The 23,875-nt window shown below is 39.4% G+C and overlaps 1 protein-coding gene across 3 annotated transcripts in view; it reads left to right on the forward strand.

Moving 5' to 3' along the window:
* The window catches only part of GNAT3 (G protein subunit alpha transducin 3), a 36,128-nt gene extending 15,960 nt beyond the window's left edge, over positions 1 to 20,168 (forward strand). Inside the window, exons 1-7 of one of the 3 annotated variants that reach the window (XM_088134913.1) lie at positions 2,448 to 2,486; positions 6,571 to 6,712; positions 8,733 to 8,890; positions 10,017 to 10,145; positions 17,624 to 17,753; positions 17,960 to 18,113; positions 19,012 to 20,168. In XM_088134913.1, the coding sequence (XP_087991039.1) occupies positions 2,482 to 2,486; positions 6,571 to 6,712; positions 8,733 to 8,890; positions 10,017 to 10,145; positions 17,624 to 17,753; positions 17,960 to 18,113; positions 19,012 to 19,205 (912 nt within the window). In that variant the 5' untranslated portion in view covers positions 2,448 to 2,481 and the 3' untranslated portion in view covers positions 19,206 to 20,168. Of the gene's footprint in view, positions 1 to 2,447; positions 2,487 to 6,570; positions 6,713 to 8,732; positions 8,891 to 10,016; positions 10,146 to 17,623; positions 17,754 to 17,959; positions 18,114 to 19,011 lie in introns of those variants that run through there. The other 2 variants (XM_088134914.1, XM_088134915.1) reach the window with 2 other exon arrangements.
* Positions 20,169 to 23,875: the final 3,707 nt, after the last annotated feature.

The raw sequence follows: 23,875 nt of genomic DNA on the forward strand, positions 1-23,875 counted from the left end.
CTGTAAATGGTTGTTTCTTTGTCACAGTGCTTTTCATGTTAAGGGTCTCCAAATATTTAGTCAAAAATATCCTCTCCAGTAACCTAAATTAGATCTAGTCTGATCTTTTGGAATTGCAGAGAGTAAACACTTCCAGAAGTGTCCAGAAGATTGGAAGCTTTGTCAAAATGACCAAAGCAGCATTGTACCCTCCCCACACAAACTCTGCCCTTTTTAAATATGTGCGAGATGTCACAGCAGACATACAAAAGGGGCAGAGCTTTTGTCATGACAGTGCAGTGATACTATTTTTGTCATTCACTGCCTCCTCTCCCCAAACCCTGGCTTCATCTTCATCTCCATCTCCATCTTCCATCAGTTTCTAGATTTCCACATTAGAAGGTCTTGTCTCCCAAATGGACCTTAGCATATTAGATGTCTTCCCTTGTTCTGTTTCCAGATTAGAACTTGTCCTGTGTGGTTACAATATCTGCTTGCTTGCTCAGTTCTAACACGGAAGCCATCAATGCATGATGCAACAAGGGAATCGTCCTTTAGCTGGCTTGTTACAGAGTGTGACAAGAGAGAATTTCTAGGCTGAAAGTGATTGGCCTGAGGACATCCAAATGGCTTCTGTGTCTAAATGAGGTCTTGAATTCTTTTTGTATCTGCCAACTCTGAACTGCAAAAGCTGATTGTTGACAAAATTGTCATCCTATATATGGAATTAGCCATTGCCAAAAAATTTGTATATTCACTGGGTTGGTCATTGGTGCTTTCTCACGCATGCATTGTTTGTTTTACTTCAAGGAAAACTTTCCATATGATTGGCTGTTTCTTGTTATTCATTTGCCTAATTTAGGGGCAAATCACTTACGTGAAAATTCAAATTCTAAAGACACACAGATGTTTAGATAGATAAATAGATAAATAAGTATTTAACAGCAAGTCGAGCAGGCTAATTTGACTGGAGGTATGCTTAAAGGAAGAAAGAAATGCAAATTAAGATTTGAAGTGGCTTTTCCCACACTGGCTAAGAGGAAATGTGCTTAGCCAATAAAGATATAGCTTGATTCCGTTCACGTGAGCCTTAGCAAAGCAGCTGGAAAACAATAGGAACCATAAAAAGATCAAGAAGCAGTCACTAAAACCCAAAGAAGTTCAACATTTTCAGATTCAACATCAGGTTTTCATGATTTTTGTTTTGGAAATTGGTATTATATCATCATTTTCACTCCCTAAACTCTCACAATGTCCGATTTCACAGCAGGGGTTGGCAATAAATCTCAGGAAGAGATGCCAACAAAAACTGCCATCTGTGGTTTGATTTGAAAGTGCTCTGACTACAGCAAACTAAATATGTCAGTGTCCTCCATATTTGGATAAGGTGTCCTCTATTCTGGAATGAAAACCAGATCAACTATTTGTCCACCTACTTGTGATAAACCCATAGCTGTCATGAAATTAAACCACCTGCCTAACTCTCCAGAGAGGCCCTTCATACCTGTTGGACTTATTTCAGAGTTGATTCTGGAGTCTGCAAAGCTTCTGGTTTTGGGTGACCCCACATACAAGCATTCACAACCGGTCAACTCTGAGGCAATACAACTGACCACTGCTGTGATCTCTTGTATGACTGTAGGCATTTCTCTTCCCAGACTTCCTCCCCAGTCACAGTTATTCAGAACAGGAGGTCAGATCTTCAACAAGATCACATTCCCATTACTCCTCATTGAGGTCTCTGTGTTCTCATCCATCAGGGCATATATCATAGATGGCTGCAGTCTTATTTATTATTCTGTTTGAATGTCTTTTCTTTTTTCTGTTACAATTTTTTTTAAAAAAAACAATCTATTAAAAAATGATTAGCCTGATCAGTTAATGCATATTCATTCCTGGAGGAGATAAATAGGCACTCAGTGTTAATAAGGCAGAGTAATAAGGGATAACATGTCTTTCTTCCTTGAATCTTTCTCTCAGCATTCTTTTTCAAAAGTCATGTACTTGGTGTCATTGTGGTAGAGTTGCACAGACTATAGGAAGGGGACAGTTTTAGTACTAAAGCTAAATGCATTGCTTTCAGAGAGTGCAGCTGGAGTGCACACGGGCACAAAACTTGTACATACCCTCATACATTTCATGGTGGGAGCAGATGGGGGAATTTGGGAAGTATTCTAATGTTCTTCCTGGATTATTGTTCACTCTTGAAAACTATTTTATTAACTTAGCTTTTGGAAAATGACCCACTGACATTCTATTTAATTTTTCTAGTAAGTACACATGCACATACATGTGCACAACACACATTGTGTTAAGCCATCATTTGGTCTTCTTAAGGTATATCTTTTTCAGCCATCCTTGAGAACATGGTTTTGTTTCGATCTCTACAGACATTCTTTGCCCAATTTAATGACAATTTTGTTCACGTCCATTCGTCATATTTACACTTGGTTTCTTTTTGCAGGAGCTGGAGAATCAGGAAAGAGCACTCTTGTGAAACAAATGAAGTAGGTCTATCAAAATGTGTGTCACTTTTGGTAGAATTCTGTTGTGTTCCCAGCAGTGCAAAAAGAAAAGAAAATGAATCAATATTCTAACGGTGACTTGTGCATTAAAATAGAAAATAACTATGTTTTATAGGTTGGATAATAATCAGATGTATATAGCTCCTAACAACTTGGGGGAGGGGGTTCCAGAGTAGATATTCTAGTTTGTTAGAACTAGAAAACTTAACTAGTTTTGTTGTACAACTGGGTATTGGTTGCATTTCTAGCATATTAGACAAAATCTTCTGTAATGGAACAATACTGTGCTTATGATAAACAGGGAATCCTACATGTTGTATCAGAAAGGTTTCTAACCTAGTTTGTACCTTCTTTATATTACTAAAGAGTGTTATGGAAATGTTAGCTGGCCACTAACATGGTGGGTAGCAAAAGTCAGTATTTACAGGCACATTGAAATTAATGAGAATTGTGATTATTTCTTGAGTATCTGCTTAGAAAAAAGGTCTGCTGGTTTCAAATATATGATGTGTGTATAAGTCTCTTCTTATATACACATGACAAGAAATGAATATACATTGAAAAGCATGATTTTTTTGATATATAAAAGATTAAGAGAATTATTGAAAGATACCAGGGGTGATAGGAGGATTTGAAAAAGAGAATGGCATGACGGAAGGGAAGGGAAGGGAAGGGATGGGATGGGAAGGGAAGGGAAGGGAAGGGAAGGGAAGGGAAGGGAAGGGAAGAGAAGAGGAGAGGAGAGAAGAGGAGAGGAGAGGAGAGGAGAGGAGAGGAGAGGAGAGGAGAGGAGAGGAGAGAAGAGAAGAGAAGAGAAGAGAAGAGAAGAGAAGAGAAGAGAAGAGAAGAGAAGAGAAGAGAAGAGAAGAGAAGAGAAGAGAAGAGAAGAGAAGAGAAGAGAAGAGAAGAGAAGAGAAGAGAAGAGAAGAGAAGGCTTTGTAGAACTGTGATCTGGGAGTAGAAAAATGAGAGGAGCATGCTTCACCCAGCCTGCCAGAAATTGAAAGGTTGCCTGCTGAGTCAGGTTGAATAGAACATGAGCTTCTATGGGTGAGAGTAGCTCAATGACTTAATTGGCCATTGTTGGATCAATAGCAAGATTATGAAAGAAACAGCAACTTCTTTTTTTAATAAAACTTTATTAAGTTTAAAAAGAAAAGATAAAATATAAGGAAACAGAAAAGAAAATTTAGAAAAGGAAAGGATCAGAGAAAAAGCCAAAGTTAAAAGTGCAGAAAAGAAAAAGAAAGAAAAAAGAAACAAATAGAAAAAGAGTGACTTCCGATTTTCTTTGGTACAGATACAAATATAAAATCTGTAATAAAATAAATAAAGTAAAATACATTGACCTCTTACTCTAAAATTAATAATAGCACACAATACAATTCTAATCATCACATCCCAAAATCAAAGTTTCATTTCTTCCAGTTTCAAGCAAAAAGTCTGAAAGTGATTTCCAAGTAGAAACAAAGCTAAGCAAAGTATTTTCTGTAACTGAAGTAGTCAATTTTGCCATCTGTCAATTCCATTAACTTCACCAGCCAATCTCCCATTCTAGGTATTTGTAAGTCCTTCCACCTCTGTGCATATAAAAGTCTCACTGCTGTTGTCATATATAAGAACAAAGTCCCATATTTCTTTCAATCTGTTTATCCATCAAACCTAGAAGGAAAACCTCTGGTAGAAACAGCAACATCTGACCATCAGAGAACATAGAAGCCCAGCAGCCTAGGAAAAAGTGGTTGTACAGGGCCACAATCAGCTGCTGGGCAAAATGGGGCAAGCCAGGCACTTCAGCTGTCAGATCAGATCATACCTTCTGATCTGCTGTTAGATCAGAACAAAATTCTGTTGACCTTGGACCTGTTACTCTCTTTCAGCCCTAGGAAGGAGGCAATGACAAACCACTTCCGAAATCTTGCCAAGAAAACTGCAGGGACTTGTCCAGGCAGTTATCAGAAGTCAAGACTGACTCAAAGGCACAGGAAAGGAAAGGAAAGGAAAGGAAAGGAAAGGAAAGGAAAGGAAAGGAAAGGAAAGGAAAGGAAAGGAAAGGAAAGGAAAGGAAACAGATTTAGTTATATTTCCTTTTGCTTTAATTCCTTTGCCTTACTATTTTTTAGTCCTTTTCTGCACTTTACACAACACTGCTTCCCCAGAAAAGGAACAGTGTGATGGCTATGACCTGTATATATTGATGCATGTATGTGTTATTAGTATTAATATATTAGTATTATATTAGTATTAATGATAACATAGATTGGGAAGTGCCAACATTATTGAGTTTGATCTCTATCTAAAGGCATATAGAACATATTAAAAAAATTAAACTTTTTTCTTCTGATTTTAAAAAAAATAATTAAACAAGGGAAAAATTACTCAATTATATACGGCAGGTGATTTAGATAAATGAGCGTGCAGATAAGCTGTTGCTTTTTCTTTTCCTTCCAGATCCATCCTAACTCTTTAAAAATGTGTTGCTATACTTAAGTACTTAAGGCAGGTTCTTTTTTCACCATAAATAAGCCATCTGGGGTTTTAAAAAATTAAAACGAGAAGTATATATGTATTTAATGACTCCGTACCTTCTCTTGATGGTCGTTTGTCTATGTTCTACAAGACTATTTCTCAAAGTTAATTAACATTCCAGTAAAATTGGACCCATTAAGTTGCGCTGTGTTTGTGCACATGGGATTCTAAGGATTTGTGCGATGCATACATCTGTGTGTGAGACAGAGCTCAGAGTATTTCAGTTGTATCAGGTGTTGAATGTAGTCATCTGAGAAAGGTATGAAGAAGGGTCATCACTGCACATTAATTACAGAGGCTGAATGATTTTTAGATGACTTGCTTGCAGGCAGAGAAACTTCTTTTTTCTTATCTTTTGATTTCTAATCTCTGAATTTATTTGGGGAATTAGGGAAATTTGTGCTTCCTTCTAAAATGCAAAAAGAAACAACTCTCGTGCCTTTCTGTTTTATAGAAAATTGTGCTCAATGTATCGACTGAATCTTTTGATTCAGGAAATTGGTTACTATAACTTACTGTGTAGATGCAGAAACGTACGAAGAGTGTGTCTTTGCAGAAACACAGGAAAAAGTCTGCCCAAGTTTTGTATTATTCCCTGTGGCTCAGACTATGGAACCAAATTGAGCATCTGATCTAAGATAGTCATATAGTTAAACTATCCCAAAACAAGGAAACAGGATCCAGAAATATATATTTTATGTCAGTAAGGAGTACACACAAGCATGTATATGGAATAGAAGTTTGGGGAACAAGACTGGGTGCTCTCTTATATCTATTATATAGGAAATAGTAACTACGGTGTCTACCAGATGCTTGGGACATCTACAGGGTGAGTCAAAATCTGCAAAATGGTGGGTGCCATCCAGATTGACATCAGCCCTTCATGGTAAGCCAAGTCAAGAAACAAACCCTGCAGAGATTTCAGAAATGCTACTTAATTGCTGTACGGTATAATAACAGAATTGTGAAAGCCAGTCCAAATTTCTTTCTGTCTCCTCTTAAACTTAATAAAATCAAGGTGGGATTGTTCTGAATGTTTTTCACACTTCCTTCCATCTCTGGGCTGCATAATCACTTCCCCAAGTCTCTTCTTAACACCTCTTTCATACCTTCCCCAAGGTCAGCAATAAATTCCTTTACACAGATTTGACACCCCTTGGTAGGTACCACTGTAGATTCTGCTATCTGTATTTAGACAATTTTCATCACTGGAAACCTGAACCAATAGGAATCCTACTGGTGAAGATCTTGAGCACATACAGTCAACAGTCTGTGGTCTCTCAAGATTAGACAGCATATTACAAGCTTATTGAACCCAGGATATCTGTTCATCTGTTATAAACCTAGAGAGAATTCTTCTAATAACCCTCCTAGGATAGCTACCTCAGACTGCTTAGAAAACAGTTTGTTCGAAGCTAATTATGCATCCATATGTTGATATTTGATTGCAAACCAGTTAGTTTCCCCTTCTTTTCAGCCCCACCACTGTTCTTGTTCTCATTCAGCTAAGAATTGCTATCTTTCTGGTTTTTTGCAGGATCATCCATAAAGATGGCTTCACTGATCAGGAATGTCAAGAGTATAAATCAGTGATTTACAGCAACGTACTACAGTCCATTCTGATGATTGTAAAGGCTATGTCCACACTAGGAATTGAATATGAGAACTCCCAAAGCAAAGTGAGTATGAGACCTGTCATAACTGAGAACTCCTTCACATTTTGGGTACTTTTTCATTGCAGAACATCGGATTCAAATCCTTAACATCATATCTGCTCACATTCTCATCTTTCACAACAGCAACGTCATCTATTTAGCTCATGCCCATTCTATTTCAATCAGCACCAGGCAGGAAACAAAAAAAATCTTGGCATTTTTTTTCTCCACCTCACCTCCTTCAGCTGGAAAGAAGAATTTGCTTTAGAATTCTTTTTCTAAGGAGAAAAGAGTTTCAGAGAAATTCTCATGGGAATAAGCAAGGGAGTAATGTTTTCTTCCACTTATTTGGCTACAAAGTAGCCAATGAACAAGGTCAAACATCCTGTTTTTCACTGGAATTCTTCCCAATGACAGAAGCAGCCACAGGTTGAGAGGCTGTCATCAAAGTGACCAAACCAGCATTGTACTGTTTTGGCCCCACCTCCACCCCTTTTGTACACGCATGTGACATGCAAAAAGGCAGAGCTTGCATATCATGGTGTAATGGTGTTTTCATCATCTACCTTGATGCCCTCTGAAGATGCCAGTAGTATGAAATAGAATACTACTTCTATTTTTCCCACAGCCAAAATTCTGCAGGACCAGGAGATGGTGGGTGGTGGTCCTCCCTTAGGCATAGAACTGGCTGTGTCACCTGCAGTTTTTAACATTTAATCAAGTACCTGTTGGGAGAAGTGGTTTTTAGGTCAGCACCTTAACCATTAGACCATTGCACTTATCTGGTAAGTGCCAAAAATAAAATGATTAGCAGTCATAAAAAACCAACATGCAGTGTCATACTTTCTGATCATGCACTGTAACAGGGCCATATGTGTTGCAATTGGTTTTATGTCCTCTATAGATTCAGTGTCTCTGTGATATTCGATTATCTAAAAGACTATAATAGCAATTTGAGGAGGAATTCAAGGTTCTCAATATCTCTCCCATCTATTTTAGATTAGCAATAAGCATGGGTGGGGCTGGGCTTCAGATGGTGAGTTGGGAAGACCTTTGGATTTGCAAACCTGAATCTTTCTCCTCCTGGTCACTTATTTAGACAGAAATCTAGATCTCAAAATCTTGACTAATGTGTGCCCTGATAGAAATCTCTGAACTTTCTGTCCTTGTGACAGAAGATGAAGAAACCTAAACATATCAGTCTTCCAGTCAAGGGAATACAGAGAGGAATCAACAAGAGAATCAAGGAGGAATTCCTTTTCATCAATAGAGAAAATTATGCAAAGAGTCAGTGCTTCTGGACACGATTTCCAACACTCCAAGCTTTCTCCCATAAGTGAGGAACACCTGAAATCCTCACAAAGCACCTTAACTGGCTAGAAGGGACAGATGTTGTAATCAAGCACATCTTGAGGGTGCCAAGTGGAGAAAGGCAGCAGAAGTGGGATGTACACAGATACTTAAGGATTTGCTCTCTGTTTTTTTTTTCATCTAGCACTCTGCATTCATCTATCACTCTATCGCTCTGTGTTTTATGAGACTCTTAACCTTGGGTCATATGCTTTGGCCTTGTTTCTACAGATACGCATATATAGAGCACTTACTCTTTGATTCTGTTCCTGGTAAGTGCTAGGCTTTGCCTATCCTTACAATGTATTTCCTGTAAATAAACCTAGTTTTAATACATGCTTCACTAACCCTTGCTCAGACCATAGGCATGGTCTCTCTCATATTCACAAAGTACTTCAAAATATTTATTATAGTATAAATCTGTCTGTCCAATAAGAAGGGTGTCTGGATGGATCACAAACCATTAAAAATTAAAATAATAAAAGATACTTTATTATATTATTATATATTTTGTTTGTTTCTTTTGTTATTCATTCATTAATTAATTCATTAATTCATTGCAATATTTCTGTACAACTCCAGTACTCATGTCTAAAGGTGGTTTAAGCATCATCTTGAAACTCTGAACATCCAACTGACTGCTCCCTTTGGAACCCAATGAAGAACAGATTCATGTTCAGTTATTTAATTTCAGGAGGATGAAAAGCAGCTTTATGCAATGGCAGATGCCACAGAGGACGGTTCCATGTCTCCTGAACTGGCTGTGATCATCAAGCGTCTGTGGAAGGACCCAGGGATCCAGGGCTGTTTTGAAAGAGCATCAGAGTATCAACTCAGTGACTCTGCTCCTTAGTAAGTGGCATGTTTGTGACTGAATACAGTTGCCTAGATGAATGCAGGCTATATACCTGGTACATATTATTTCGGTAGCATACAATTACTTAATTCATTAATTAAAATACATACAACACTAAACATGTAGCATTGATAAGGATGTCCTTTAGGAGCAAAACTTCAGTTTAGCTGTGGACACCAACAGGGCTTCAGGAGGGAGGGGTGTCAAAAAGTCAAGATGGTGGCCATAATTGTGCAGTTGAAACCCCACCCCTTTAATGTGCATAAACACATGTTTTAAAAGGGCAGGCTTTGATCACACAGCTGGGGCTGCCATCTTGACTTTTTAACATAAACACAACCAGAGATGCCTCTGGACACCAAGGATAAAATGCTAGGTCTTCATCTATTGCTAAAAGACAGATAATATGGACATCAGCCTGGTCTCCAGAGAAGATCACTACAAAACGGAGGTGCCACAAAGCTGAAGGTCCTTCCCCGGATCCTTACCTCTCCCTGCTGTGGGATGCTGAAGAGCATTCAACCAAACACACATTGGGAGAAGTGCAGCTTCAGGTACTGGGATCCTAAACCATGAAAGGTCTTAAACGTCACAACTAAAATTTGAAGTCTGATTGGCAGTCTACACAGACTGCCAATCTAAGGCTTTAGACCAATGTTAAGATCTGAATAATGTTCCAGAATTTGTGCAGGGACAGAGAAAGAGAAGAAGGAGCTGCTCAGCTATAAGCAGAAAGCCCTTTTCAGGGGATAGACACTATTTCTGCTTAAGAATGTCCTGCTCTGGATTTTCTGACTGCAGTGGGCCTATTCAATGACTTGCTGGTCCTTCGGTTCCTCAGGTGTAAACTGCAAATAGTACAGATGTAAAGTACTTCGCAAATGTTATGCACCTGAACATCTACACAGTATGTTTCCATATTTCCATATGGAAATATGGCTTTTTGTCATCTGGAACTATTTAATTGCAAGACATTTTGCTTTCTGTTCTCCTAAATATATTCTCTGCAAAGACAGGCCTAGCCACTGTGTTAGCAGAATCTGCTCTTCCTTTCATGCAGATAGTTTTCCTTCTGCAAAATGTTGATAAATAGGCTATATTCTCTCTCTCTCTCTAATGCAGCTACCTCAATGATTTGGACAGACTAACAGCTCCTGGCTATACCCCTAATGAGCAAGATGTCCTTCGCTCCCGCGTGAAAACAACAGGGATCATTGAGACACAGTTTTCTTTCAAGGACTTGCACTTTCGGTACCAAATCAGTTCTTTCATTCTAGTTCTCTTTCTAAATCTCATATACTAAATATATATGGATTCAAATAAAAGCAGGGGTGTCAGCAGGACTGGGGTCAAAAAAGTCAAGCTGGTGGTCACAACTATCCATACATGTAGAAAAGGGGTGGGGCTTTGATCTCAGGGTTGTGACTAGCATCTTGAATTTTTGACAGACCTCTCATGAATGCCCCTAACTAAAAGCCAAAGCAATTTTGGGGTCTAAAATCTTGAAATGGTTTGAAAATTAATGGAAAGCATTGGCAGGACTATGAAATTCTTCTCACAAGGTTGTCTTTCTGGAAGCCACGTATATTGTAAGGTTTACCCCGTTCGACTCAGAGAAACTCTTGTGACATGTGTGTTCAGCAAAGAAGTTTACTCAAGCGTAACATACGTAATTACAGACAAAGCCAGGACTGGCTGGGCACATCTTACAGCACAATTTATAGTCCCCCCGTTCCCACGCGTTGCTCCATTGCTTGGTTACAAATTACCCGCAGTAATCCCCCCCTTCACCTAAATGCCAGATTCAGTCCAGTTCTTTTGTTTCTTGATTGCTTTACCCCGATGGCGTGGTCGTTGTCTTCGTTGGGTCTTTCTGTTGCGCACAAAACCGGGGGTTCTCAATCGCGCGCTGATTGCTTTGCCCCGAGCCGCTGCTCACTCCTTTGCCTGCAGCGCTCAAGGCAAATTGGTGTTGACACAAAGTATCCGCTTGTGGTTTAGCAAAGTGGTCCCAGCTGGCCCATTAATCAGTTCACTGTTTCTCACTTCCCCTCTTCCCTTTACTGGCGCTCAGGTGGTGAAACTGACTAAGCGCGGCTGGGCAAGTCCCTAGCCGTGCCGCCCTGGCTGAATCTGACATATATAATCTTTGCTACTCTGTAGTATCTGTTTTCCAGAAGACCAAGGTACATTTTTGTTGAAAACCTGAACAGCAAAAATAGCATACTGGCAGCATATGGCAAATTGCTTCGGTTTGCAAACTCATGAAAACCTATGATATCAGCTGTAAATGTTTACTAAACCAAAGATATTTCATAAGGTAATGCTCCAAATTTCAGTCTCGTGTGGATATTTTGAACAAAGCTACTGACCGTGAATATACCGAGCTATAACAAATTCCACCACAATGGAAGGCATCGAAAGAAAATCAAATTCAGAAAATGTACACACCCTTGTGTTAGAAGCATCAAATTATCCAGATACTGAGCTTTAACATGTTCTCTCTTTCTCTTTTTTTCAAAAAGGGTCTTTTTAAATGTTAAGACGTTTTGAAGGCTCCTTGTAGCTGATAGAGACAGACAGCTTGACACCATGATAATGGTGTTACACTGGCACCTGGGAGTGCCAGTTTGGTGGTGGAGATAAAATGAGAGGTGTGATTGCTTTGAACACCTTCTTGAGCTCCTGAAGGAAAGGCAGGATATAAATTTACTGGATAATTAATTAGTCTCACAGCTATTCTTTGGCAGATTTTTATGTGTCATAAAAATATTCAGTATCATTTGATCTCATTCCCTTTGGATTAATGCCCTGGATGAATCTATTGCACTGTATGAATGCAGCGATGTGCAACATGTACTAACCACTCCATCGCTAAATATAATGTTCTTTTGCTAATCTCAACAATCAGGAATAAGTTGTTGCAGTTATAAAGCCACTGAGGCAAATGGTGTGCATATTTACTGCAGGGTTTGGCATCCTGCAGATCCAGGACTCGTAGTATCTCAAACCCATTTCTGTAAAAACAGTTGTTGAAAATCTGTAGCACTACAGCATCTCACACTTGTTTGAGAAAATTGTATCCTTGATTGGACACATTCCATTTCATGTGATTTCAGCTTAGTTTCTTCCAAAATTGACTCTGTTGATTTATACAGATATGATTTTTTTTAAAAAAATTGGTATAATACACAAGTAGAGAAATGCTTATTGTATTATGTTATCATACTAACTTCAGAACTTTTCTTTTCCTTCCTTCCTTCCTTCCTTCCTTCCTTCCTTCCTTCCTTCCTTCCTTCCTTCCTTCCTTCCTTTCTTTCTTTCTTTCTTTCTTCTCTTTTTTGTCGTGTTCTTCTTTTAGCTTTTTGTTTCTCTCTCTTAAGTTTTCCTGCCTGGTTTTCTTTTAGCAAATAGCCAGTTTTGAATAGTTTAGATTTAAATTTATAATTGGATCTAATTGTTATCATTGATACTGCTAAATACAACTCAATTAAAATCATTTTTTAAAAAAATGGAAGAACTGTCCCTCCCACCCCCACCCCAATTTCCTTCAAAAATACACAGACAATCCTAACCCCATCTGTGGGCATGATAGGTACAGAGATGACTCACTGTGTCCCTCTCCCCCTGCTCTAGTATTGTATAGCCCCCAACTTTTCCCACTTCTATTCTCAGCTGTTTTACCTATTAGTTCTCATTCAACTCAGTCCTTTTGAATCATAATGGTCAGCCATTGATATGCAGCAGCTCTCTATGAAAACAAGCAGCTTTCTCAAAATCACTGGTTGATTGACATAGTGGCATTATGGAGAAAATTGCCCTGGGAGACCACTAACTAGCTGTATGTACATAACTAGTTTGTGGTTCAGGATGTAGAACAGTTAAGATCAGCATTATTATAGCACAGAACAATGCAAAAGATTATTTGGGGACATGCTCAAGATGTGTGCACATGTAAGTAAAACCATTCTTGGATCTCTGGAGTCATCATTGCTAGCCTACTTGTGTGTTTAGCTCAGTTCTTCTCATTTTGTCCATAGATTTCTCTTATCTCTATGCATGGCCATAAAATGGTTGTCTATATGTCTATCTATTTATCTAACTCCAGGTCCTGCTTTTCCTCCTCCAAAAAGACATCTCTCCAAATAGCCAATGGGTGCTTGCTCACATCAAATACAGAGATTTTTAAAAAAATGAATAGAGGATTCACCATTAAACAAGTCTGCCAAATCAAAAGACACAACAAGACTAAATACATCTGCAAGAATCCCATTCTGAGAAATCTTCAGAATCTGCTCCAGTGGATTGGGGGCCTCTGAAGCAGAATTTTATACCACACAGAAGCTGGCATGGGGACAGTGTGAAGTCAAAATTCTCATTTCAGTAATAGATTCCAGGTGCATAGTATTACTTCCCTCTACCCACCCATCCCCATCGCAAAGAGCCCAAAAACTTGTTTAAATAGAAATCATTGGAGTCATTATTGGTATAAATCCTCTAAAATATATGTATTATTCATGCTTGCAGGCTGCTTTTCAATGTAAAGTTCCTCCGCAGCTTATGAAGCACAGTGAAATTTAATACAAAACAAACACTTAAAAAGTAATAATAAGAACCATTATCATGTAATAAAATGCATATTTGGGGCAGCCAAATGATAAATAAAAAGGACATAATGTGAGTTTAAGAACCCTCATTAGCCTTAAATTAGTGCCTTTAAAAAGACTTAAGACAGATGTGTTCATTCAGCAAAAGTAACAACTTCTGCAAGATGAGTTTGATTGCTGGTGACTTTGTGGACACATCTGTAAAGTTTATTTATTTATTTGATTTAATTTATGTGGCTGCCCATCTCAGCCAAGGGTCTTTGAGTAGCTTACAAGGATTAAAACATCAAAACATTGACCACACTAGCCATGAATAAAAACAGAGCTCATCTACCCACCTGAACCAAATGTCTCACCCTCCCAACCAACACTCCACCCACCAGCATCACAAATTTTCTTCCCGGGGACCCAAATAGGCCATTCAGGAAAACAATCCAGACCTGTTTCTAACCATAAAATTCCACCCTGAATCTCATCTTGCCCTCCATTTTTTGCATGCAGGTTGAAACTTTTTTTCACCCTCCCGACCCGCCCCCTACAGTCCCATCAGGAAATTTCTCCCCGGGGACTGAAAATTGGCCATTCCAGGAAGCACAATCCAGAATGGATTCTAACCATAAAAATCCACCCCAAATCTCATCCCAGCCTTCGTTTGTGCACTCAGGTTAAAAAAAATTTCACCCTCCTGTCCGCCACCCCTACCACCAGCATCAGGAATTTTCTCCCTGGGGACCCAAAACCAGCCATTCTGGAAAATACAATCCAGCAATGGATCTAAGCACAAATTTCCATCCCCAATCTCATCCCGGCCTTCGTTTTTGCACTGAGGTTTAAAATTACTTCACCCTCTCAGCCTGTGACACAACCACCAGCTTCAATAATTTTCTACCAGGGGACCGAAAATCAGCTGTTCCGGAAAGCACCATCCAACACCATTTCTAAGCATAACATTCCATATTGAATGTCATCCCAGCCTCCATTTTTTCCATTCTCTTTGAAATTATTTTCACCCTCTAACCCCCTGCCCCTAACACCGGCATCAAGAATTTTCTCCCCAGGGACTCAAAATCGGCCGTTACAGAAAAAATAATCTGGAAACATTTCTAAGCATAAAATTCCACCCCAAATCTTGTCCCGGACTCCATTTTTGTATTCAGGTTGAATTTTTTTTCACCTTCCCAGTCCGTGCATCAGGAATTTTCTCCCCAGGGACCTAAAAATGGCCATTCCAAAAAGTAAAGTCCAGAACCATTTCTAATTATAAACCTGCACACCTAAACTTGTATTGCTGTCCATTTATACATTCAGGGTGTATAACCTTCCTCTCCCAGGCCCCTACCCCTGGCATCAGGAATATTCTGCCTGAGAACCCATAATTGGCTGTTACAAAAAATGCAATCCAGAACATGTTCTAAGTAGAAAACTGAACCCAAAACCAATCCAAGCCCAGCCCAAGAACAACAACGAGACAGTCCAGTCCAGTTTAGTTCCTTTATTAGCTCGCTCCTAATAGACAGAATCTCGCCAGACTAAACCTATGCTAAAGCAAGTAGTGGATATGCCCCGTGGGACTCTATGGAGGGACTGTCCTCATCCTCTTTGTCTTCCCACGTTCCTGCTGTGGACTGAGAAAGTGCTTGATCTGGAATGCTCTCCCTCCTGATAACCTGGATCCTCCATTCCAGTATCCTCCTCGCTCATGCCATCCATTGCACCCGCCCTCTGTTTTTGCATTCAGGTTAAAAAATTTTTTACCCTGCCAGCCTGCGAACCTACGTCCAGCATCAGGAATTTTCTCCCTGGGGACACAAAATCAGCCATTCCATAAAATACAGTCCAGAACCATTTCTAAGTGTAAACCTGAACTCTGAAACTCATGCTGCCCTCTGTTTCTGTATTTGAGTTGACATTTCTTTCATCTTCCTGCCCTGTGTCACTATCGCCGGCATCACAAAGTTTGTCCCCAGGGATCCAAAATTGGCTTTTCCAAAAAATACAATCCAGAACCAGTTCTAAGTATAAAAATGTATCCCGAATGTCCTCCCTTTGATTTTGCATTCGAATTGAATTTTTTTTCACCCTCCCATTCCACGCCCCAACCACAGGCATCAAGAATTTTCACTCTGGGGACCCAAAATTGGACTTTCAAATAATACAGCCCAGAACCATTTCTAAGTATAAACTTGCACCCTGAATTTCATGCTGCCCTCCCTTTTTGCATTCAGGCTGAAACATTTTACACCCTCTCAGTCCACACCCCTATCTCCAGAATCTGGAATTTTCTGCCAGGGAACCCAAAATCGGCTATTCCAAAAAATGTTTCATCCCCCCATTTCACACCCCTACTGCCAGCATCAGGAATATTCTCCTGTGATGGACTGGAATGGTGGGAGGGGCGTAAAGAATGTGCTCTCATCTCCAGAGGAGCGAGGAAGAGATAAGCGGAGGAGATTGGCACCTCCCTGAGAAATTCCATCACCTGGGAACTGGTTTCATTCTGGGAAGATTCTTGTTAAGGGGTTGTAACTAATAAACCTTGCTGGATTGATTCTACATGGTCTCCTGGAGTTCCTTGGGCTAGGCCCGACATCAAATCCAGCAAGGTTTATTAACTACAACCCCTTAACAAGAATCTTCCCAGAATGAAACCAGTTCCCAGGCGATGGAATTTCTTAGGGAGGTGCCAGTCTCCTCCGCTTATCTCTTCCTCGCTCCTCTGGAGATGAGAGCACATTCTTTACGCCCCTCCCACCATTCCAGTCCATCACATCTCCCCAGTGACCAAAAATAGGCCATTTCAGAAAAATCTATCCAGAACCATTTCTAAGCATAAAATTCTTATGAATCTTATCCCTCCAACTGTTTCTGCATTCAGGTTTATATTTTTTTCACCCTCTCTGCCTCATGCCCCTACCGCCAGCATCAGTAATTTTCTCCCTGGGGACCCAAAATTGGCTGTTCTGGAAAAGACAATCCAGAACCATTTCTAAGTATACAATTCCAACCTGAATCTCATCCCACCCTCTGTTTTTCCATTCAGGTTGAATTTTTTTTTCACCCTCCCAGTCCGTGCCCCTACTGTCAGCATCAGGAATTTTTTCCCCATGGACCCAAAATGGTTTGTTCTAGAAAAGTCAATGCAAAAACAGTTGTAAGCATAAAATTCCATCCTGAATCTCATTCCCCCCTACATTTTTGTATTCAGGTTGAACTTTTTTTCACCCCTCTGCCCTGCACCTGCACCATCGGCCTGAGGTATTTTCACCCTGGGGAACCAAGATCAGCCATTCAGAAAAGAAAATCCAGGACAGGTTCTAAGTTTAAAATTCTACCCTCTGTTTTTTGCATTCACATTGAACTTTTTTCATCCTTCTGCCCCATGTCCCGACCACCTGCAGGGCTAATTCATTCAATTTCCATAATGAGTGAAATTATGGTTTACTGTTATGTGATGTGGTGTGAACGAAATGGCTTATATGATAGTGTTCTTCAGATACCTGGACAGGTATCACACACAAAAAGAACTAAATGCTATCCCAGAAGTATTGTACTGTACAGAACTTGGAACAAAGGGGGGTTTTTTGGCTAAGGAGAAAAAGGTTCTAGTTAATGTTCAAATTTCCTAAAACTAAGAGCAGTTTAATAATAGAACCCTTAACCGAGGCAAATGATGAGCTCCATTTGTTGGATGAAGAATCCGACCAGCCAGATGCTGAGGATGCTTTATCTGATCTGCATTTCCAGGTGTGTGCTGTTCCAAAGAAGGGGGACCATGATTAAGAAGTGTCCCTGAAGATAGCTTTCGCTTGGTGGTGGGTCCTTCTGAGGGATCTCCTCCAGATCTTACTGGATTCAGAGGAGGTCAAATGCTAATAGTAGGTTAAGATTGTAAATGCCAGTGATAACGTATGATTTCCTAACTCAGAATTTATTCTTTTAACTGGTTTCTAAGTGCAGAGCTAAAATAATCTTGATTTTGCCTTTTTAAAAATGCTATATTGATTTTTATTTTATGTCCTTCCTTTCTTCTTCCCTCCCTCCCTCCCCCCCCGAAATGTGTTAAAAACAAACATCAGGAATACAGTAAGTGAGTATCTTGTTAATCATAGATTCATTTCATAGGATGTTTGATGTGGGAGGACAGAGATCTGAGAGGAAAAAGTGGATTCACTGCTTTGAAGGAGTGACCTGCATTATATTCTGTGCAGCCCTTAGTGCCTATGACATGGTCCTGGTGGAAGATGAGGAAGTGGTGAGTCGGGTGAGAAAGGGAGGGGCTTGTTATGCTGTGGAAAGGATACGCTTGGCTTCATTAAAATCCTTACTCATATTTTCCTTTCTGATTAGCTCAAAGAAGCTAACTGGCTCTTTTTTTTTTCTTAATAGGAGCAGTGCCATAGAGCAGGAATGACAGACTGTAATGAGATCTAACAACCACCTTGTTTTTCACTTTAACAGAATAGAATGCATGAAAGCCTTCATCTCTTCAGCAGCATCTGTAATCACAAATACTTTGCTACCACTTCTATTGTGCTATTTCTCAATAAGAAAGATCTCTTCCAAGAAAAAATCACCAAAGTCCACCTCCACGTCTGCTTTCCAGAATATGATGGTAAATTGATGCATTTGCTTTTTGGGCTTCTCTGGGCAAAATTCTATGGAGGTCACCACATCTGAATCATTGATCCTCATGATCACATGACACAACTTGACTAAAGTTATGAAACTTGCTTTCAAGATAGGTAGCAAGCTGCAAAATGTAATAGTATAAATTAGGTCATCTCATAGATTCCTAAATTCTCCTGTGGCTTGGATCATATTCCATCATGTCTGGACACGGCCTTGTCCTGGTGACTTCTTCCCCTTTACATGGCCTTGACGTGAGTGCCACTATAGCCCCTATAGCAACTTTAAGATGTGTGGACCAACTCCCAGAATTCCCCAGCCAGCATGAGATTCTAGGTACCCCAGAAGAAATATGGAAAATGGATATATAACTCACATTGCATCATGAATGAATAGGGAGAGGGATGCAAAGGTAGGTTACAATCTGAAATGATAAGGGAGTTTGACACTTATCATCATAATAAAAAAGTGATAAAAGTTTTCCTCATCTCCAATAAATACACTCTTAACAATAAATATCACTCTTATTTTCTTTGATTGGAAAGAATCAGGTCAAGCAAGCTTATTAAGCCCTTGACTGTTTAATAAATGTATCCAACTAGGAGGGTGCAAATTATGAAGCCTTGTTCTTGATATAATCACCTTACACCACCACGATCAAAAAATGAATCACATTCATGCACCAGATTCATGCCCTTTTGCAAAAAAGTGGTTCCTTGCATCCAGTAAAGGAGAATTATAGTGCCATCAAAATATGCCTTTTCTTTTGGAAAGGTAGGGACATCTGCTTGATGCCAAAACAGAAACATTGTGTGGTAAGAAAAGAACAAGTTCTTCTAGAGCCCAATACATTTTATGAACAATCCCTTTTGTCTCTCTCCAAGTAGGACCAAACACTTTTGAAGATGCAGGAAATTACATCAAGAAGCAATTTTTAGACCTGAACATCAAAAAAGAAGATAAGGAGATCTACTCCCACATGACTTGTGCAACAGACACTCAGAATGTTAAGTTTGTGTTCGATGCTGTTACAGATATAATCATCAAAGAGAACCTCAAAGACTGTGGACTCTTTTAGCTCTTCACCTGATACTTCCTACATAGTTTTTCCTTTTCTTCCCAGTCTCTTTTTCATCTCTTGAATTTTTCTAGTTAACAGGTTGCCATCATATGTAACCTTTTTAGCAAGTAAGCCTTACCAGGGCTTATTTCAGAGTTAATGTTGTAGATTGAAGGTGAAAATAAATGAATGGGTAATAATAGGGCTACCACATCTGGGCTGCAAAATTCCAGATAACCACTAGATGACAGCAAAGAGATACAGAAAACTAATGTTGCCGTTTAGTGATCATTTCAGCATTTGTAGCCATGTTAAGTAATCCAAGAAACAACAAAAGTGATGAAAAATAGTTAGTAACTTTAGTCATAGCAGAGTTTGATATCACCAGATATGATACAGAAACTCTAATGAATGCATAATTACTCACCTTCTTTTCTTTCTCTTCTTTGGGCCACTGAATCTTAAATATATCTGCAACCAGAAATTTTGACCTTGATGAGAATATGTTTGATCTGATCCTACTGTAATCTCTTTCTCAACCCAGATCTATGGATTTCTACTGAGAGAAACCTACACACTTGCTAATGCTTGACATTCCTGTCAAACTTTCCCTAGACTTAAATGTTATTTGGATCATGATGATCTGTTTTCCACAGCTCCTGGAAACAAAACCACAACTTTCTATCAGTTTTGTTAGGCATGATAATTTCTACCACTAGTACTAGAACATATATGATAGCATCAGTGGGATTGATAAAAGGGATTAATAAATGACATTCAAGAAAATTCCTATCGATTGCAACATCAGCCTGTTGCTCTCTCCCCATCCAGAAAGATCTGCATCTGAAAACTCCTTTACTTAGCAATTTACATTGTAATTCCCTGCATTTCTCAATAGAAATTCAAATTAGCTTGCAGATAGATAGATAGATAGATAGATAGATAGATAGATAGATAGATAGATAGATAGATAGATAGATAGATAGATAGATAGATGATAGACAGACAGACAGAGTCAAATTCTGTCCCATCAGTACAGGGCCAGAATAAGTCCTCTGAATAAGTATTAATTGCATATAAAAGTTCTGCTATTCACACTAACATTTACAGGATTCTCAGAAGGTGGGTGGCTAGAGCACGAGGAAGAAAAAACCAGTTATAGTTCTTGTTAACCTTATAATAGATCACTGGCAATTTCTTTATTAGTCTTCTGACTCTCTCCTCATAGAGTCTACCATCCTATGCAAATTGCTTGCATAATATTTTCTTTGAAGTCTGCATACACACATTGTTCCCTTGTAGAACATACATTCTGCAGTATATGTTCCTTAGGAAAAAAACAACTTTTCAAGACAGGTTGTTGGAAAATTCAGTAACAATATATCTAGGACAGTGTTGTCCAAACTTGGCCACTTTAAGATGAGTGGACTTCAACTCCCAGAATTCCCCAGCCAGCCATGAGTTGAAGTCCATTCATCTTAAAGTGGCCAAGTTTGGACAACACTGATCTAGGAGATCTCTCTCTCTCTCTCTCTCTCTCTCTCTCTCTCATGAATTTTCTTCTTCCCTCAGTAAATAAGGGTACTTGTTTCTTACCAATGCCTTTGCCCAATTTTTTTTTTATCATGGTTTCAAAAGAACAGACAAACTGCTGTTCCATTCCATGTGGTCACACTTGCATAGCCAAGCAATTGCACATAGCCACGTGTGCATTTGTGTATTGCACACAGAAGTGTTCTGTGTTATATTTGTTTAACTAAATCCCAGGAACAGGGAGTTATGTTATCCTGCAGAAACACACGGAGCTTTTGTTGCTTTTAAGCCAAAGCAGCATGCACACATATGTACACACACACATACATACACAAATATATACAATAGTGGGGGGGTTGTTTAAGATTCCAACTCACTGTCAGTGGAGTGCAGCTGCCATTATCTGTTGTCATTACTTTTCCACTTTTTCAGTTCTCTATTACTTTTCTCCTATCTGTGTATTTCTCTCTTCATTCTGATTTTTCTCCCCTTTTCCCTGCCTTGTTTTTTCTCCCAGTCTTTCTGTTTCAATCCTTTCCTCCTTCTTTCTCAGCCCAAGGGAATCACTTCCCCAGTTAGATGAATGAGGGGACATGTATTGAATTTTTTTTTCCCCTTCATGGAACAAGTGTGGGCATCCCATACTGTAGGGTTCCTCAACCTCAGCAACTTTAAGAGGGGTGGGCTTCAACTCCCAGAATTCCCCAGCCAGCCATGCTGGCTGGGGAATTCTGGGAGTTGAAGTCCACCCCTCTTAAAGTTGCTGAGGTTGAGAAATCCCGCCATACGGGCCTACATGGATGTAAGTATCACTGAGTCTAGCATAACCTTACCAACATGTAAGTATTTATAATGTTAAGCAAGCAAGTGAGTGGCTGGGCAGGTGGACAGACAACATGGAAATATGTCCAGATGTGGCTGCGTACACCTACGACAAAGAAAAGATAGTCTAACTTGCAGAGAGTAATACGTATTTACCTGCTTTTGTCTGTAATACCAGCATAATCATTAGACTGATTCGCACACAACACTAAAATGTACGTCCTTTGTTTGCTTTTGATTTATCAAAATATGCAGATTCACCCTTGATAGCATTATGTGCAACCCAGACTGTCGCAATTGATGTAACAGGGTATGTTTTTTAAAAATCCTAACTTATTGTAATATGTGAGCTACAGCTACCTGATCTGGGCTGCAAAACTCTAGATGAACTTCTAGGTGACCACAAAGAGTTAGATGGGTCTTTATCACCTTGTCTCCCTCAAACAGTAGGGTACAGTTTTGCAACACAGTTGTGGTTGCCCTGGTATAAGCTTATCATACTCAGCTGTGATTTATTAAATAAGGCAAATAATAGCAGAGTTCATTCATCACGCGAATATATAATTTACAAAATACACTGGCTTAGCCAAATCAAGCAAACCAAAAGTGGTTTGGAGATAACCAAGGTGGGTGCGGAAGAAGTGAATCACAGCCCTAAAAGCAGATGAGACCAAGATGTTGTAAGAAGTTGCAGGCCGTGGCTTGTGCCTCTGTGGCTTAGAGCAAGGCATAATTGAACCATGCTCTGATATTCCATAAATTCAAGAACCCATGCAAGTTTTGAGTCTGAGGAGGTAAGCAGTGAATATGTCTCTGAAGGTATTTATTTTTTTACAGGACTTATATGGCCACCCAAAATGACTCTACATGGCTCACAACCATTCATAAAAAACATAGTTAAAAACAAAAGTACCCTTCCCCCCAGGAGCCAGACCAATCATCCTCACAGCTCAACTCCCATCCTAGCCCAATGAGAAACAATATGGACATATTTAATAGAGCTCTGTCATCGCTCACTAATCTGTTTACAAATTAGCAATATTTCCTTTAGATTATCCGTGTGTGCCATTCTGGAATCCCTCAATCATACTTTAAATACATGTTATAAATGAGAGTCTTAAACATCCCTTCAACATAATATTTGCATTCCATAGCACATGGGGGGAAAAAAAACAGAAGCTAAAACAAAATGAAACTAAAACTCAAGGTTTATTTCCGTTCTTACTGTAATGCCCTTCTAGTGAAGAAAAAATAGTTCAAGTTCTAGCTATTCCTTTCATCGGTACAAAGCTTCCTGAAATAAAGTTCATGGATTATCAGAAATAAAATATGAACACTGTGTTTTTAGCAGTGTTCATCATAGTTATAGGCTTTTCAGCAAATTTCTCATCCAGGCCATAGATGAAATCATTTTTTTCCCACCACACCCTCAGAAGAGAAGAAGGATATTGAAAATCTTGCCCTTGTACATTAAAGGCATCCACAAGAAGGAAGCCAAGGGGCAGTTTCAAGCTACATCTTCCCCCTAACATCACACACACACTTCATACATCCAAGCTTTCAGTACTCATGCATGTGGCAACTGTGAGATAGATGCTGCCTTCCATGTTAAAGAGGAGCTATTTGTGGAGAAATTTTACATGCTTATCCAACCTAAAGCTGTAATGGGAAGAAGGAATAACCTTGAGGAACAGGAGGAAGAGCTGCTACCAAGGCAATGGTCAGATAAAAGAAATCTGAGTCTGGACCAAAAGTGTAACCCGAGAAAGCGTCTCAGACAAGACCCTCCCTAGTTCTCATGAAGTTAAAGGGAGGGAAGGGGGAAGCACATCCAAACTTGCAAGATTATAATAGCTTGTTATAATAGCTGTATAGTCAAAGTAATATTAGCCTGCATGACTTTGGTTTCCTAATCTGGTCTACCCTGAAGAGCTGACCAAGGCTCATGAAGGATTGATTAGCAAGAAAGTGTGTGTCTCTGTGTGTGTTAGATCAGCCTCCTTGCAGCTGAGATATGAAGAATGCATGGGTGCATTTATTTCAAGTGAAGATTCTTCCACCATCTGGGAGAAAGTCCTTGAGATAGGGAATGTTTGAGTCTTCTCTTTCTAAGACTATTATACCCAGTTAGAAGGACTGAGAATAAAAGTATATTACTGTGTCACATATTTGTATTTTGGACATTGTCACACTGGAGGCAATATAGAGAAATTGCCTCTTCCAGCTCTAGATTAGATTTTGAGGCAATACTTGCAATCAACCCAAGGATTTATATGGCTTCTGCAGGAGTAGAAGTTTGTGGTGCTCTTTGATGATCCAGCAATACTGATTTG

The sequence above is a fragment of the Python bivittatus genome, unplaced genomic scaffold, assembly GCF_059951505.1.
Source record: "Python bivittatus isolate LINGU-HERP-01145 unplaced genomic scaffold, Pbiv_v1 ctg000120_np1212, whole genome shotgun sequence".
In the NCBI taxonomy this organism is placed as follows: Eukaryota; Metazoa; Chordata; class Lepidosauria; order Squamata; family Pythonidae; genus Python; species Python bivittatus.